General features: G+C 41.8%; 2 protein-coding genes across 16 annotated transcripts in view; one reads left to right on the top strand and one right to left on the bottom strand.

Moving 5' to 3' along the window:
* Window positions 1–8,752, top strand: part of LOC117944657 (citron Rho-interacting kinase) — a 59,807-nt gene extending 51,055 nt beyond the window's left edge. For all 11 annotated transcript variants that reach the window (XM_034871687.1, XM_034871688.1, XM_034871683.1 and 8 more), the window contains 11 exons: window positions 655–735; window positions 1,085–1,220; window positions 1,549–1,688; window positions 1,796–1,888; window positions 3,042–3,150; window positions 3,580–3,708; window positions 4,836–4,916; window positions 5,006–5,084; window positions 5,177–5,350; window positions 5,658–5,946; window positions 7,544–8,752. In XM_034871687.1, coding sequence (XP_034727578.1) covers window positions 655–735; window positions 1,085–1,220; window positions 1,549–1,688; window positions 1,796–1,888; window positions 3,042–3,150; window positions 3,580–3,708; window positions 4,836–4,916; window positions 5,006–5,084; window positions 5,177–5,350; window positions 5,658–5,946; window positions 7,544–7,567 — 1,335 coding nt within the window. In that variant the 3' untranslated portion in view covers window positions 7,568–8,752. The remainder of the gene's footprint in view (window positions 1–654; window positions 736–1,084; window positions 1,221–1,548; window positions 1,689–1,795; window positions 1,889–3,041; window positions 3,151–3,579; window positions 3,709–4,835; window positions 4,917–5,005; window positions 5,085–5,176; window positions 5,351–5,657; window positions 5,947–7,543) is intronic.
* A 4,936-nt stretch (window positions 8,753–13,688) lies between these two features.
* Window positions 13,689–17,619, bottom strand: part of mtmr3 (myotubularin related protein 3) — a 28,955-nt gene continuing 25,024 nt past the window's right edge. For 2 of the 5 annotated variants that reach the window (XM_034871695.1, XM_034871697.1), the window contains one exon: window positions 13,689–13,970. In XM_034871695.1, coding sequence (XP_034727586.1) covers window positions 13,799–13,970 — 172 coding nt within the window. In that variant the 3' untranslated portion in view covers window positions 13,689–13,798. Of the gene's footprint in view, window positions 13,971–16,436; window positions 16,464–17,619 lie in introns of all 5 variants that reach the window. The other 3 variants (XM_034871693.1, XM_034871694.1, XM_034871696.1) reach the window with 3 other exon arrangements.

The following is a 17,619-nucleotide window of genomic DNA, read 5'->3' as shown; positions in this document are numbered from 1 at the left end:
CAAGAGTGTGAAAAACTCTTCATCGCTACCTTAAAGTTACAAGGATGGTTTTTCCACTCACAGGCGCTAGGGGGGAGCAAGGTGACCACCATGCAACTTGAAAAAAGTCACATTACCATTCAATGACTGCAAAGCTGTTCAGTTAAGGTCAATTAAGCTAAAAAGAAAATACATAGTTCCCCTTTAAATGGAGTATCGTGGGTTTTGCAATAGAATTGCTTTTGTTTCTGGTTGAAAAATTATTTTACATTTTTACAAAAAGGATTATCTCTGGCGGGATCATTTCCCTAATGTTGTCAGACACTTTTAATAACAATCTGAGCCTGTCAGTGATAAAAACGGCACTTTTCTTGGACGGAAATTGACCCTGCGCATTTTCCCTATAGGGTTACGTAGCTGCCGGTTAGCAGCTGCTGGTTACAGCGTTCTCACTCAATACTGGACCAATTTCAAGGATTTTTGTTCACATAAGTCACTTAGACACCATCGGATGGGAAAATAGGGTCCAGGTTGAAAAATACGGAAACGACCCTTTAACCTGCACACAGTCCTGCAGCCATCCAGCCACCTCTGTTCTGCTCCTCTGCTGCCTGCCCCTGAGGTTGTGTTGAGGGCTCGGCCCGGCTGACCCCCCACCTCTTTCTGCTTTTACAGAAGCTGCTCGGAAACTCTCTCCTAAAGCTTGAGGGAGACGATAGGCTGGATATTAACTGTACCCTCCCCCTCACAGATCAGGTACTGATGTTGATCACATTTTATTGGATCACAATTACTGGAGTCTTTCTTTGGAATACTTACATTTACCACTAAATACATTAAACACATTAAACAAAAATAATTTCTTAAGTAATTAATCTGCTCATTTAAGATTTTTCTTTTATTTCTATAATTAAGAAAACACATTAATCCACAGCAGCAGTTATGTTCAAAAGTAGTATAATTAATGAAGGGACTTGGGTCAAGGAGCAGATGCTCGGGGCACACTGCCAAGACTTACCACATGTTGCTCCTGTTTGAAATTTCTCCACATTCACCGAAATATTCATGATTGTGTTGATGGTCATGTTTTCTTGCGATGCTGCAGATAGTTCTGGTGGGCTCTGAAGAGGGTCTGTACGCCCTGAATGTTATCAAGAACTCTCTGACTCACATCCCTGGCCTGGGATCAGTCTTTCAGATCCACATCATCAAAGAGCAGGAGAAACTGCTGATGATTGTTGGTGAGATGTCCCGCTTTTTCATTTTCAATTGACTATTACTGTCTAATAGGCAGTAGAATTTGAGTCTAGACTTTTGGTTCATTCAATCCAGGGAGTGAGTGTTCATAAATCAAGAAGCCAATATACCCTGTCATAACTTCCTGCCTAATTGGTGCACTTGAGGCTCTACAATTATTCATCATACATAAAACTTTGAAAGGCTGCAGTGCCATTGTATTAATTCTAGTGAACCTTGAAGATATTCTTGTAGATATTCATCTTGTCACATTGTACAGAATGACATGTTAACGCGTGTGTGTGTGTGTGTGTGTGTGTGTGTGTGTTGCAGGGGACGAGAGGGCATTGTGTCTGGTGGAGATTAAGAGAGTAAAGCAGTCCCTGTCCCAGTCCCACCTGCCCAGCCAGTCTGAACTGGCTCCCTACATCTTTGAGACGGTGAAGGGCTGCCATCTGTTTGCTGCTGGGAGAGTAGGTCTTCCTCTTTTCTGTGAATCTTGAGATAAAGCTTTGTGACTTTAAAGGAATTTTTATTAAAAATGTGATTGTACACACGGACATCTACGTTCTCTTTACAGATAGACAACGGACCTTGTATATGTGCTGCTATGCCTAACAAGATAACCATTCTGCGCTACAATGACAATCTCAACAAATTCTGCATTCGTAAGGTGAATATGAAACTGTTAGTTCCACTTGTCTTAACCAGTGGTGTAGTCTAATGTATTGTAGTGGGTGAACTGTGCTGTATATTGGCCAGAATCTGCCTTTGTTTTATGTTTTTGGATACGCTTTAATGCACCAATTTATGGGGGAAATACATTCATATAGCCTAAATGATGAAGAAAAACACAGATGACAATTGACAAAATACAAATAACATAAATATGTTGTGTCATTGGGCATTTTTAAGTGGGTATATGGAAATCCTGGAGCTTTCTTAGTGGGTATACTGCGCATACCTGGGTATCACGTAGACTACACCACTGGTCCTAATATACAGAGGTAGGAGAGCACTTTTCTGAGATGGCATTCCAACACAATAAAAAGAGGCAAAACAGAAAATGAGGGCAGGGGTGACCTCTAGTTCACCCAGTAAGGGCGTTCGGCCCACGTTGGCCGAGTCCTGCAGCGGCCTTTTGCTGCCCGTCATCCCCCATCTCTCTCCACCTTTCATGTCTATCCACTGTCACTATAATAAAGGGGAAAGCCCCCAAAAAATAATCTTTAAATAAAATAATGGCAATAATATATCTTCATCCCTGAGTTATGTAAATTAGAAACAGAAAGCAATACATTCATACATACATTTTCATCCAAAAACAGAAGAGAGCAGATTTCATTTTTAATTAAAAAGTGTGAGGGTCACTTAACTTTATTCCTGTTTTTTTTTTTTTTTATTAAAAAAGAAAACTCTGACAAGGCATGCATATATCACAATGTTAATGCTGTGTGAATTTTCCCAGTCTGGACCACAACACCACATGAATGCAGCACAAACGCCCTACACGCAATGTTATTGAAACTGAACATTGAGTTAACAATGCAATGTATCTGTCCCGGGATTTGGATCCGCTCCAAAGTGTGATGGGTTCTTCCTTGGCCCATGCTACACCCTTCCACCAAGTTTCATGAAAACTGAAACCAGTAGTTGTTCTGTGATCCTGCTGACAGACAATCAAACCAACAAACCAACATTAGCGTCTTGGCAGAGACAATAAGTGGAAGCCTTAGCCATCATAAAAGTTTCTTGCATCAAATGCAGTGTGCATAAACAGGCCAAAGTGTTGTCTGTGACTCATGTTTCCTTTGGTCATTTTACAGGAGATTGAAACTCTGGAGCCCTGCAGCTGCATCCACTTGACCAGCTACAGCATCATCATTGGCACCAACAAGTTCTACGAGATTGAAATGAAGCAGTTTGTGCTCGAGGGTGAGGAGACTAGGGAGAATATCTTTGTGGTTTTAGAAAACCATATCACAACACAAAAAAATTAAAGTATGCCAAAAGGAATAGTCATCCTTTTATTTTATTTCTTGCAGAAACATGACATTTACATACATCTTTTATGTAGGAATCTATTGATCTTGGTGCCTGTGGTGTACAGACCTTTAGTTTGTTGCAATCTGTTCTTGAAATGTATTATTTATCTGCACAGAGAAACAGACTATTAGGGTTTAAATAATACATCAGGTACCAGACAATCACAGGATAACATTTAAAATTTGCCTGACCGAACAGGTAAATAAGTAAATTATGTTTGCAGGATAACTGCTTAGTGAAACATTAAAACCCTTGCTTTGGGGTAAATAAAGACATCGGATTTCCAAATAGCGTTTAACCCATCTTCGTCCACTGCAGAGTTCCTGGACAAGAATGACGTGTCTCTAGCCTCAGCAGTGTTTGCAGCCTCTTCCCACAGTTTCCCCATCGCCATCATGCAGGTGGTCAGCAGCATGCAGAAGGAGGAATACCTGCTGTGTTTTCACGGTGGGTTTGAATTAACGGCTACTCCACACAGTAGTTTATGTATTTTGTTGTTAACAACACGTGATGGTAAAGTGTATTACTGTGTTAGAAAGAAAGTAGGCCAAGGTACCGTATGCAACGCTTGAAATGCAACAATGCATCTGTAACTTAAGAAAAACATTCATTGGAATTATATGACCACCCGCTAACGCTAACTCAGTAATCTACAGTAGGTAACACATCACCGTGAAGAAAAGACCTTAACAACAGCAAGTGTTTTAAAAACACTACTGCTTTGGTCCAAAGCGGTCGCAAGAATTAACCCAAACTGATATGTATGATGACATACTGTATATACACTTTAAGTACAAGTATGAAAGTATCATCAGGAAAAGGGAATTAAAGTGTAAAAAATAAAAGTAATCAATGCAGAAAAATCACATTTTAGAAACTGGAAACTGTTAAATTCTATTTATAGTATCAAATCATAACAGAGGTTATCTCGAGACACTTTACAGATAGAGTGGGTCTAGACCACATAACTATTCCAGTAATTTCCAGAAGAGCAAGCATTTAGTGCGACAGGGGGGAGGAAAAACTCCCTTTAAGGGAGAAACCTCGGCCAGACCCAGGTTCTTTGTAGTTTTCTGACGGTACCGGTTGGCGGTGTGATGAACAATGGCAATTATTTATATTATTCACAATACAGGTAATGGAACTATGACCACAAATAGTAGTAGTTGTATTAGGTCATGGCATAGCAGGGCACTGCAGGGCGTTACAGGGTGTAGCAGGACATAGCAGAGCACTGCAGGGCGTAGCAGGACATAGCAGGACATAACTATGACTAGAAGGGTGTAGCTGGACCTAGCAGGACGTGGCATGGTGTACCAGGACATAGCATGACGTAGCAGGGCACTGCAGGGCGCAGCAGGGCGTAAAAGTCTTAACGTCTAACTAAAGTTGTCAGATAAATGTAGGGGAGTAAAAACGTTTAATGAAAAGAAATACTAACAATTGTAAAGGACAATTACCTCAAATTTGGATGGAAGTCTAGTACTTGAGTAAATGTACCATTCCACTGCACAAGACTTGTGTCCTGTAAGAGGTGCACAGAGGAGTGTATAATAACTTTTCTTTGTTGGCAGAGTTTGGAGTGTTTGTGGACACGTACGGACGAAGAAGTCGCACTGATGAAATTAAGTGGAGCCGTCTGCCTCTGTCCTTTGGTAAAATACACTTTTTAACTCCTAGTGCTTTATGATGCTTCAATACAGCAAACAGCAATACAGCATCAATTGTTCTCTCTCTGGTGCAGCCTACAGAGAGCCCTACCTGTTTGTCACCTACTTCAACTCTCTTGACGTCATCGAGGTGCAGGGACACGCTGCTCTGGGGTGAGACAGACGGGCTACCAGGGGGCCAAATTTTTAAAAAAGAGATTTTGGTTGTTTGGCTATATTTCCCACATTACTGTCTATACTTCCAGTCCTACAGTGCTGGCTCACCTGGACATCCCCAACCCCCGCTACCTGGGCCCAGCCATCTCCTCCGGGGCCATCTACCTGGCCTCCTCCTACCAGAACAAACTGCGGGTCATCTGCTGTAAGGGAAGTCTGATCAGAGAGTCTGGAGAGCTGCAGAGGACCGGCTCCAGCAGAGGGTCAGCTCCCTTCCTTAGTTTAAACAACAACAAAAACACAACGAAAGAGAGAAAAAATACAGATTTTATATGATAGTGTGGAGGTGGATTAGAAACACTTGAACACCTACGAAGCACTTGTTGTAGAAAAACATTGCCAGGTTGCCTTAAAACACATTTATTGGAAACTATCAAGTAGAAACCCCGTTGTTTTAATTGGATTGGCCAACAGTGCCATCTGCTGTAAAAATAGCCAATCTCCTTCCTGTTTCTTACAGACGGTTGGTTTTCACACTAACATTGTCAGACACTGTTGTGTTTTCTACAGTAGTCCCAGTAAGCGAGGCCCCCCCACCTACACAGAGCACATCTCCAAGCGTTTGACCTCAGGCCCCGGAAGCCACGACGGCCTGCATCGGGAGCCCAGCACTCCCCATCGCTACCGGGAGGGCCGCACTGAGTTCAGACGGGACAAGTCTCCCGCCCGGCCGCTGGACAGGGAGAAGTCGCCCGGCAGAGTGCTCGACAGTCGCAGGGAGAGGTCACCCGGGAGATTCGGAGACAGCACCCGACTCCATGCGGGGTCTGTCCGAACACAGCTCGCCCCTGTTACCAAGGTACTGTTGGAGGGCCGTCCTGGTGGCTCAACACCATTTTCTTTATAGTGTCAAATCACAACAGGAGTTAACTCAGGACACTTTACAGATAGAGTAGGTCTAGACCACACTCATTTAAAAAGGCCCAACAAGTTCCCTCGGGCAAGCGTGTGGTGCGACAGTGTGGCAAGGAGGAACTTCCTTTGCACTGGCACAAACCCTCGGACAGACCCAGGCTCTTTGTGGGCGGCCATCTGTCCCGGTTGGGACACAGAGACACTGATATACAGAAAAATGATTCAGAATAATTATAGCAGTTGGCACCGTGGCTCTTCTAGTAACAAATAAAGATAATAGAACTATGACTAGAAATAATAGTTGTAGCAGTGCACCGCATTGAGAACGACCACTATGATATAACATACAACTGAATATAACCCGGGTCTTCCCTTGCACACAAAGGGAGGTCCCATTACTTAACTTTAGTATGCACTTATATTTGTAGTTTAGACTACTGGTTCCCAATTTATGACCCTCAATAGCCCGACCCATGTCTATTGGTGACCCTGGTCAAATGTTGTTGGTCTGGTCTTCAAGCTCTGGGCGGTGTAGCCTAAGAGAAGTGTTCTGCTTTCACATTGTTTCATTTCAGTGGTTTAAGAAGCTTGAAGAGATACAACTCCAGACTATTCATAACCTACAAAAATAGACCAAATCTTGTGCAGCAGTCGTGGTATTTTTCTTCTTTTCTATCTTGTAATTAGCGTGCGAGCCCTATAATGTAGGAAATTAAAAATTTTAAAAAAAGGTGAATGAAATGAAAAAGGTTGAAAGAACAATAGAATACATTTAACATTAGTTATTATTAGTGAGTAATGATTGAAATATTAAGATTCCACATAGAACAAACAAGATAACATGAGACTTCACTTCAGACTTCTAGGAAATTAACATTACAATAATACTTAAAGGTCCCATGGCATGAAAGTTTAACTTTATGAGTTTTTTTTAACATTAATATGAGTTCCCCCAGCCTGCCTATTGTCCCCCAGTGGCTAGAAATGGTGATAGGTGTAAACCAAGCCCTGGGTATCCTGCTCTGCCTTTTTCTTATACATGAGGAACTATACCATGTGTCACTTTCACAATTCCAGGTTTTAAATGAAAAGAAAAAAACAGAGAATTTGACCCACCCATGAGAAAGAGAGAGACATCATAGCTTTCAAATGAGCAAAGTGGCAGCTGGTCAAGGCCCCCGTCCTCCTCAAAAGCTACAGACTCAGCAATGGCACATACTAAGGAAAGTTCATTGTAGGACTGGATCTAGTGGCTGTAATTCTGCACCAAGGCTGAATTTCTGGAATGATACTTCAGATACAGTATTAGGGGACCACTAAGGCCTATATAAAAGAGACTTCAGATATGGTATTAGGGGACCACTAAGGCCTACATAAAAGCATCCAAAGAGCACCATGTCATAGGACCTTTAATATGAATATGCACACTCCGTTCCAACTGACATTTTTAGATATTAATACAGTACAGTGATGTCATAAATGTAAGGAAAAGGTGAATTCACCAGTGAAGCAGCCCCTTTGCCCCTGTTGTTGTCTTGCAGGTGTGGGATCAGTCATCGGTGTGAATCCAGTTCGGCTCTGCCCCTGACTGGAGGTTGAAGAGAAACTATGGGAAACCATGCATCCACTCTTGAGTGCAAGCGCACACACATGCACACAAACACATCGCTCAGGCTGCACGTCAGCCCCATCGCCTGTACATAGTGCGGCCTCAGTACCTCGTAACAACACGTAAACCTGCACTGCGAGACGTCTCCTGCGACAATCCTCTCTTTTCTGACACGTGCTTTCTTGGGAGAAATCCCACAGTAGATTTGGAGGGAACCTACGCTGATCTACAGGGCAAGAGTACTTTATGATATGTACTCAAAGTTGTAAATATATTGCTGTATGAGTTTTTATAGATAAAGGGAATAGTTGGCTGGAAAGCCATGTCTATTTTTTTTAAAAAGACTTTCTAAAGATGTTGCAGGGAGATTACTGATGTGGTTGGTTACGAAACTCAAATCTCAACATTTCACTAGAATCTGAAGTTATCCTGTTAGGTCTTTCTCTCTGTTTAGAGAATCCAACCAACATTTAATTGCACACATAAATCCTGATGAGGAAGATGTCCGAGGAGGCAACACTTTGCACATGAGATTGGATTTGAACAGGAGTTAAAGCTTGTTCTTGTTACATGACCAGTCTTCTTTTTTTGGATCAAATCTATGGTCCTCTTGACTCAATAGTCTTTGAAATATAATTGCATTTGAATGCTTTATTGACAGTTGTCATCCGGCCATACTTTGTAAAAAATTATTAGTAAGCAATGTTTTGCGCCAAGTGTTCCTTGTGTTGTTTATAGCAAACCTAAGATCAAGAAGCATACAGCTCTGCCTCTGACGCCGGACGGCTGACGCTGCCTCAGCTTGCTCTTAGCCCGCTACTGCTGCTAGTTATGGTACAGATGTCCTGTTTCTGTGCAGTGATATGAAGTCTAGTATTCGTCAGGGGTTGTCACTTTCTAGTATTGTTTCTTCGGAGCCGGTAAGACCACCTCCATTCGTCACATCAGTGATAGCATGACTAACTTAGAGCAGCACTTGTCGCTTTTTTGATCTTGATTCTCTCTTGGTTGTTCTTTTCTGTCACGTATTCACTTGAATTTGCTTTCAGTAAGTAGACGTTGATGTTAGACAGTAACTTAAAGATTTTCTTGATTTTTAGAGATGTATACCAGTACATGCATTAAACATGAATAAAGTGTCTACTGCTTTTTTGTGTGTGTTTTCAGCTGCAGGTATTCCATCACACGTCAGCTTTAATCAGTGAGAGCAGCTATGAGGTGCTGCTAGCAGACAACACAGTAGGTTTATCTAGTTTATTTTTCCTTCAATTCTACAACAATGTAATGCTCATCAAAGTAAATCCGACAAAACAAAATATTCAGACTGAACAAGGAGCACTTGTTGTTACAGGAAAATGCTATGTACAGCTACACACTCCTCTGACAGACATGAGAAGGTTCAAAGTGCTTATCAAACAGAAGGGGAGAAAAAAAGAGGAAAATCAAACAAAAGCACGAGTGATCCCTTTGTGAGAGACCCGTAATAAAACTGCTTGGCACCAGTCTCCACCGAGAGAGAGAGAGAGAGAGAGACAGAGAGAGAGAGATGCATTCACATGTACACACTCTCGTCAAGTGGCTCCTGGGCCGTTGCAGTCTGACAGAGAACGTCAGCGTGAGTGAAGAGAAAAACATAAAAAACATAAAGAGGAAAAAAAAGAAGCACAGCAAGGGATCATACTGGCAACATGTATGTGAACTGATGACCTGTTTACCACGTTACCCGACCCTCCCTTCCTCCCTCCCACATACAACCACCACCCACAATGCTTGGTACAATACTGAAAAGCACAGCACACTTTCAGCTTTATTTTGATGCACTCTGTGGCAGTGTCTAGTAAATGTCATGTGCAAAAAATTGCGTGTTTTGTTTCGGTTTTAAGACATTTCACATTCATGGATTGAAGAACAAGACAAGCTTTGTGCCCCACATGCCTGTGATGGTGGTGAAAATACAGAGTAAGGATTCATGCTGCCAGTGTCTGTGGGGAAAGTGAAAGCGCTTTGGCCTCAGACTGGGCTGAAAAAGGGACATTACGCAACACACTGAACCAGCATTTTCAAATTAAGTCTGTTTAGGAGTTCATGAAGGAGTGTGAACCCTTGGAATAAATCGGCCGTAGAACAGGAGCACTGATCTGGGATCGCCATCGCCACATCACCATTATAAATGTAAGATGTAATATATTGTGGTTGCAGATAGTCCAGTAGTATTCCAGTTTATCTATTTCTCTGCAGATGACGAGAAAACAGAGAGAGACTGGTTGGGTTCAAACCAAAATTTGAATTAGCTGCACCTTTAATGCAGCAGTTCCAGCTCAAATGGATCTATGTTGGAACAGTTTGTGCCCCTTTTGTTGCCGTGCCATTGCTTGTCCAAGTGTTTTGGTAAATATTAATCAACAGAAATGACAGGGACTCATCTAAGGGGGGCAAACAAATTCCAGTTTTTCTATTCTATTTGAAAGAGCGAAGGTCGAGCGGTTGAATAAAGCGCGTTTACCACTTCCACAGGAGGAGAGAACACTTGGTTGTTATTGTTCTGCCCACTCAGTCATCTGCCACCATATTCAAACCCAACACGAGAGCACACACAAAAACAAGATCAGTGATACAGTTGCAGTAGCATTAAATAACATTGCGTTCTCAATCACATAGTTGTATTTATGCATTTCCTCCGATAGTCCAAACTTGATCATCCCGTGTGGTGAACCACAGCGACATTCTAAATGAAGGGGGGCCCTCTGCTGGATGATGAGGAAGAAGGATACAAAGATTGGCAGTCTGAACAATAAGATCATCATTAAAATGAACGTCTGCAATTGTGTTTGTACCTTCAATGCTCCAGCTGATTAAAAAAATAAAATAAAAAAATAAGTCAATAATAAAGGCCATTCTCGATGATGGGAATCTGGACAGCAAGAGTCACTCAGCTACTTGCAGCCCAGTGATAATCTGTGTGTGCGTGATCAAGTGTGTGTACAAAGTAGAGGTAGTGTTTGTAGATGGGTTTGAATGGAGTAATGTTTTTGAGTGTGAGTTGGGGGGCGGGGGGGTGTTGATTTTGGATTTAGGCAGCTTTTTTGGACCACTGTTCTCTCAGTGCATAGACGTCGCATTGGCTACAGACGCACTGGGGTTTTTGTTTCCTTTTCTTCTCTTCATTGGGACATGTGATGGTCACAGGTCACATGATGCTAGATACTAGATTACACCTCAGACTTAACCCGCTTCCCCTCCTAATCAGGAAATCATTACATCTACAAATCCTGTAATTGGCTGAAACAAAACAGAAACAGAAATGACAAGTGTGTCACCGTAGCCACAGATCTAAACCATCTCTCATTTCTCCTCTCATAAACACTGATTATCCTGTGGCAATTGAATTGTCTGGACTTTAAACAGCAATTCAACAACAACGCCTTAATAAATTAATCCATTTAAAAAGGGAAAACCACTTCAGCATCAAAACAGGACACCCTGCTTCTCAATAATAAAAAAAAGAAACCTGTCGTCTTCAACAGGTTGCAAAATATAGTTTTTTTCAGCAATCAATAACATAAGTAATCAAAGAAATAAAAAAAAACTTTTTGGTGACTTATTAAGTGAGCCACTATTCAAGGATTCTATACATTTTTCTTAAATGCTATATAGGTATCTGAATATATTATTTCATTTATTTTACAAAAGAATATATGTGTGTGCGCGTGACTGTGTGTGTAAGGAGGTCATTGAATGGGTGTTAGGCAGAGTGGGCGTCTCAGTGAAGCTTCTCAAACGTGACTCGTGAGGGAGTTACAGACTTCTGAAAACGTCATGAGCCCTTTCTGCTGCCGCGGCTCTCCTCCGTGTTTCGGCCAATCAAAGTGGAGATCACAAGTGAGGTCACCATGAAATGAAATTTAGATATGTTGCGTTTACAATTTGAACGTGAAAGTTCAACATGCCAAATTCACAACTTCACTTGAGATTTCCACCGAAAGACTGAAAAATGAGTGAGACTTCCAGCTCCCAGTGCCTGCTGGGTAAAAATATATATATATTTTTTTTAAATGGGGCTGTTGTGAGTGAATGGCATGAAGGTATGGCTAACAGGAGAGATTACACAGTCCGTCCGTCTCGGGCACAAACAACCTGCAGCTCGCCTGCCGTCTGACACAAACTGACAACGCCACATCACATCAGCAGACGCTGACTAACAGTCGTTCAGCAAAGAAGTTATATTAATTATAACCGCTTTGCTATGAGCGTGGAAAAGCTGAGCGGCCATCAGCTGTTAAAGGGTCGGATGTTCTAAAGCCTTTTCTATAGATCACTAACTAGTCTTGTTTAAGACTCACGTGTGATTTTGTAACAAAAACAAATATTTACTCTCGTCACTGTGGACAAGGTAAGTATTCAAAAGTATAGAAAAATCTTCATCCTCTGCCTGCCCTGTGGGCTGTATCTCAACACGTTAAAAACAAACTGAGTTAGCAACATAGTGTGTTTTTTTTTCTTGTTCTATATGTCAATTAGCTGTATATACTGTGTACACACACGTTTGTGACAAAAGCGGGGGAACTCACTGAAAAAAGCAAGCAAATATACCGAGTTGAGATTCGTCCCAGAGCGTGTTAAAGAGTCAGTTCACCCAAACTAGAAAACTGTGACTTACTCAGGGTGAAGCCGATTTTACACAAAGATCATGAGATAAACACCCGTTCATTTATCATGAGGGGTACTACTCAGCCTATAAAAGCAATTGACTCATATTTTTTTTAAGCTTGATTAAGTCTTAAAAAAATAACCTCGATAATGCCATAGTGATGTCCTTCAGGCAGTGAGAGGATCTTATTTAGAGACACTATTGAGTTGCATTATGGGAATTGTATTTAGTTTGAACCAGACTCTGGACTAAAAGTCAAGACATATCGGCCTCTGCTGCATCAATTTTCACAAATCTTGTTTTAATGTGTCTCTTGTAAATCAGCCAACTATGTGGAAGTGCGACACTAAATCAGTGGAGTACCACTTCGGGTGTCATTTTTCAGTGCTGTGAGCCACAAACAACAATTAATCATTTTATAATCAAATAGGAAAATTAGAGAAAACACTATCTGGTTCCAATTCCTCATATGTAAAAAGAAAATAATTAAAAAAAACAAAGCATCTTATCTTCGTCAGATGTGTTATTAAACTGAATATCTTTTTTGGACTGTAGGTTGGACAAACCAAGCAATATGAATATGTGACCTTGTGCTCTAAGACAATATGATGGCCACATTTCCCTATCTTCTGACATTTTACAGGAAAAATCCAAATGATTAAATGATAAGTATTTGCTGATTTATTGATAATGGAAACAATAGTTGCAGCCCTTTTTCAATTTACTGTATTGCACTGTATCGGGGTGACAGCAGAAACCTCAGAAATGAGGTCTCAAAACCCGGGAAAATAAAATGAATTGAGATGCATGGTTAGAGGTAAGTGAGGAAATATGGTACGGTAATTTGGGTGAACTGATCCTTTAACCTTTCCCTAAACAACATTCGTGAGCACCAACTATTCAGACACTTCTAAAAGCTGAGAGACTGTCTTGACTGTCTGTTTCCTGGAGATGTGTCACGTTGCTCCGGATCATACACCCTCCAGAGAAAAGAAGCAGGCCACGTTGCAGATGATAGTACGTGGGAGTCTGCTGAGAAGCGTGGATGAGCGGGGAATTGATTCGATGGACCGAAGCCCCCCCGAGAGACTTCAGCAACACAGTGAGAACACCTTCAATGCCTGCCTGGACCAAGGCGCCAGGAGCTCCATTCTCACTCCTCTGGCCTCAGAGGGCAGTCCCGTCACTGCCACAAACCACCTGTGTGGCAAATGCGGGATTTTCTCTCTCTCACACGCACAAATTACGCACACACACAGACACACACACAGACACACACACACGCACACACACACACACACGCACACACACACACACACACACACACACACACACACACGCACTTTAGAGCGCTTTGCAACACGTCATTCAGCACCTCTTCCACGTCATTTCCTGTATATACACATTAAATTCCATATCTGCAACACACACACACACATACATACATACACACAAAGTACATGGGACATTCTGTGTAGCTCCTGTGCTCTTCTCCAGCAGTGTGGGCAGGCGGCTCATCCTCTCCCGTTCCTCTGAAGCTCAGTTGGAGCTGGCTGCGATGGGTTTCTCCAGCTCCAGGTCCAGGGGAGCCGGGCTGAGCTTGAGGCTGCCGTAGCAGGTCTTACAGACGCGGCTGGGCTCGAACAGCTGCTGGCTTGGCACTGGGATCTTCTGGTCGCAACAGCTGGCACAGAACACGTTACCGCAGTTCCTGCAGGGAGACACAGACAGGTCACCACTGGACTCTCAGGCGGAGCCACTTCACACCTACTGTCATCATGCGTCTCCTTTGCATGCAATTCTACTCCTTTACATTTGTTACATTTGCACCAGGCCCTGTTCTTCATACATGCAAAACTGAGTTAGCTTCATTTCAAATACATTCAAAGCTGGTTTATCTGGAGCTGAACCTGCAAAAGTGCGGGCTCATAGATCCTTGTAAGGATGATTTTTCTACCCCTTTAAAAGTTTCATACATCAACTTATTTTCCCATACAAAGGACTCCTTTATGAAACCAGAAAACGTGGTGGTTATTTACGACATTTTGGTAGAGATTTGCCATTAAAACACACAATTGGAAGAAATGTATCAAAAGTACAAATTTTAGAGTACAGCAAGATTGAAATAATCTATCATTTGTTGTCACTGCAGGTAGATTATGAATAGAATTATATTTTAAAGTTTAGTCTACATGACAGATATTGGACAAGGTTTATTTCTAAGGTGTTCTTAGTGGTTGCTCGGCTTTAGGAAAAAAGGATAAGGCGAGCAATAATCTAATCAACCTGTCCAAGTCCCTTTGTTCCTAATGAAGATGTAAAGCATATTTTTTTTGGATGAACTATTTAGTTTAACACTGGGGCACAGTAGGTTTAAGCAAATGTACAGGAGTAAAAATGGAATTTGTTGAGGAATATTTTCAGCTGTGGATTTATACATATTTGGAGCACAGGTTACATCAGCAGGATGGTGTGAGATGAACTGAAATGAACTACAGTTGACAAAATGTCACCCAGTGCAACATAACACTGAAGTGTTTTAATAGTTTCTGGACAACAGTGGAGCTTTCTAGAAAAACAGAATATCACCAGACTTAGCACATTTTTTACTGCAGCTGCTCAGTAGGTTAACAATTCATAAAAACAATCACATGATCTATATTAATAATGTTGCCGTTATTTCAAAATGAGAGCACACTATTATTCAACATGACTCCATCAAAGATTACAAACTTCTGATAGGGTTCGAAAGACCGGGTTGATGAAAACTAACGGGATCATTTTAGCTGGCTAACATCCTGTTAGCCTGATTCAGTTAAACCACATTTAAAGAACAGGATGCTGATGTGAAAATGTATCTCCTGTAGACAAACTGATTTCCAGATAGTTATTTTGGTGTTGTTGCTCTATCTGATTATAAACTGATCACCTTGGACCAGGGGTTGGTGCACAGACAGTTAAAGTGAAGCCAAAACATCTCAAATGGACGTCAAATACATTTTTCCCAATATACAGTCAAAAGTTTAGGTACGCTTTCCTATTCAAGTGAATGAGTAATTGTAACTGAACTTTTGACTGGTACTGTATTTGGGTAAAACCTCATGATTGACAGCTGCGATTGACTCGTAATTGGTCAAGCGGGTGTGGGGCGGAACTTTCATACTGCGGCTCCACAGCCCGATTGCTACTACGCAGCCTCTGGCTCCATAGTTACAAGATGGAAGCGCCTGAATGCGGGATATTTTGGCTTCACTTTTGTACAGTGGGAAGAAGTGAAGACGGGTAGTCCATCTTTATATACAGTCTATGCCTTGGACGCATGATAAAACAGGTGGAAAGAAGGTATGAGAGTTCTGAGCAAACCCCATTCATCCTGTTTTCAAGTCAGCCCTGCTGTGATGTTGCACTACATACCGGTTAGCAAAGGTGGTCTAACACTCAGCGGTGCTAACGTAATTATTCAGCCCGTTAGAAAACACATGACCATCACTAAACAGAAGGCAGGTCACACTGAAGGTTTCAGATACCCATGCTCAGATTTAGATGTAAGGCCATGCTCACACACTAACACATACAGCGGCCTCTTCTAACTACCTGTACCCACCTTGAGCAGAAATTTAAAAAATACAAATTCACTCTGAGTCTCCAGCCTTTTTTACACCACCAGGTGGACTGAGAGGTCTCCAGCACCATGATGTGCTGCTGGGAGGTGAGATGCAGACAGCTGTTTGGGGCAGCATGCTGCTGCGTTGTGTGTTGAGGGTGGTGGGATGGTAGGGTGCTGATGTGGCACTAAGGCAGAAGGAGTTTTGAGGTTGAGGAAGTCCACAGGTGGGTTTTTTTTTTTAAGATTAGAATTGTTTAGGTGAAATCAAATTTTACCAATCAGCCCTCAACCAATCACAGCCCTCTAACTGACGGCACCGTGTTTAGCACAGAATGGCAACACGTTGGCGCAGCAGGACGCACACTCAAGTCAATACATCTCAGAAATGACGAGAGATTTCCCTGAGAATTTGCTGACAACTACAACAGAATGAAGGCAATACCCGATGCAAAAGGTGAGGAGGGGAAGGAGCAGGGAGGGGAAGAGGGGTTGAGGATTAGGAGGTGGGAGTTGCAGTGATGCCAGGTTAAAAAGGGTGGAAAGGGAAGGGACAGGGGAGCCGGCTCTCACCAGACCTCCTGGACAGGCTCCCTGCCACTGTAGAGGAGAGGGGCAAACAATGGATAAGAACTGCCTGAGCAGTGGAGAACACGTAACACACTAAAACACACTTCTCAAGATGCGTGTTACAACGTTATCTTTTCTAAAAGCTAGAAAATTGAAGATAGCTACAATAGTGAAATGGCTGCAATGGTACACCGTTAATTCTAGCCTTTTGTGTTTTGAATCCCTGGCTGAAAAATGAATATAAACAGAGTATTGTATGCAATTTTATCTGCAGTCCAGACCACACTGGATGAGCAACTAGACAAATTAAATGTCTGCCGCTCAATGGTTGACTTGCTGCAATCCATCACGAAGAAAAGGAAGTAAAGAGCACACATTACAGACATTTAGAAATGAACCACCAGGGGAAACACCACCAGCTGATTGAATGAGGCAGAATATAGAAAAATTAATCTCGTTCTGTGCACTTCACATATCCTGATAATTCCAAGTGGACTGTCTTTGAAAGGTCGTAGTTGTGCAATCTGGCACTTTATTCTAATCAGTTATGTCTGGGCATGACAGCGGCTCTCTATCCAACAAATTCAATCCATTCTATCAACACCATCATGATGTCATCAGGTTAACTTTGCTATCTGAGACAATTTATAATAAAAGCCTGCATAACATACTGCAGGTGTGGAGTTTGAAAGCCATTGGTGTTTACCAGGCATATAGAGTGTCCTAAAGAGAATCAAGGACTGTAGGAATTAACGTTTTTGGACCCGTAGTAGGGTGTAAAAGTCCGGATATCTTGGCATCTGCTGCATTGATTTTGACAATTTTTTCAAAGTTTGTCTCTTACATGTCCCACAACTTTATGGAAAATGTCATAATAAATCAATAGAGTGGCCCTTTGACAAGAGGACTCTTACTCTCACTCTTAGCAATAATATGTGTCTTGCGTGACCTAATCCTAGTGGACATTCAGAACATACTGAGGATGGGTTAAGATCAGGTTGTCTTAACCATCTCTGCTGGTCGTCAGAAATGCATCTGTTCTCATATGTAGTACAGAGCAGGGTAGACAATAAACTGAAATTTTTTTATACCAGCACATGCATCTTATTTAGACTGGGAAATTTTTTTTTAAATGTGTATTACTCAACTTAAATTTACAAAGTTAAATGACCATTAAAAGAAATAC

The sequence above is a fragment of the Etheostoma cragini genome, chromosome 5, assembly GCF_013103735.1.
Source record: "Etheostoma cragini isolate CJK2018 chromosome 5, CSU_Ecrag_1.0, whole genome shotgun sequence".
NCBI classification, from domain to species: Eukaryota; Metazoa; Chordata; class Actinopteri; order Perciformes; family Percidae; genus Etheostoma; species Etheostoma cragini.
The sequence above is the reverse complement of the archived record's forward strand: the minus strand, read 5'-3'. Positions and strand labels throughout refer to the sequence as shown.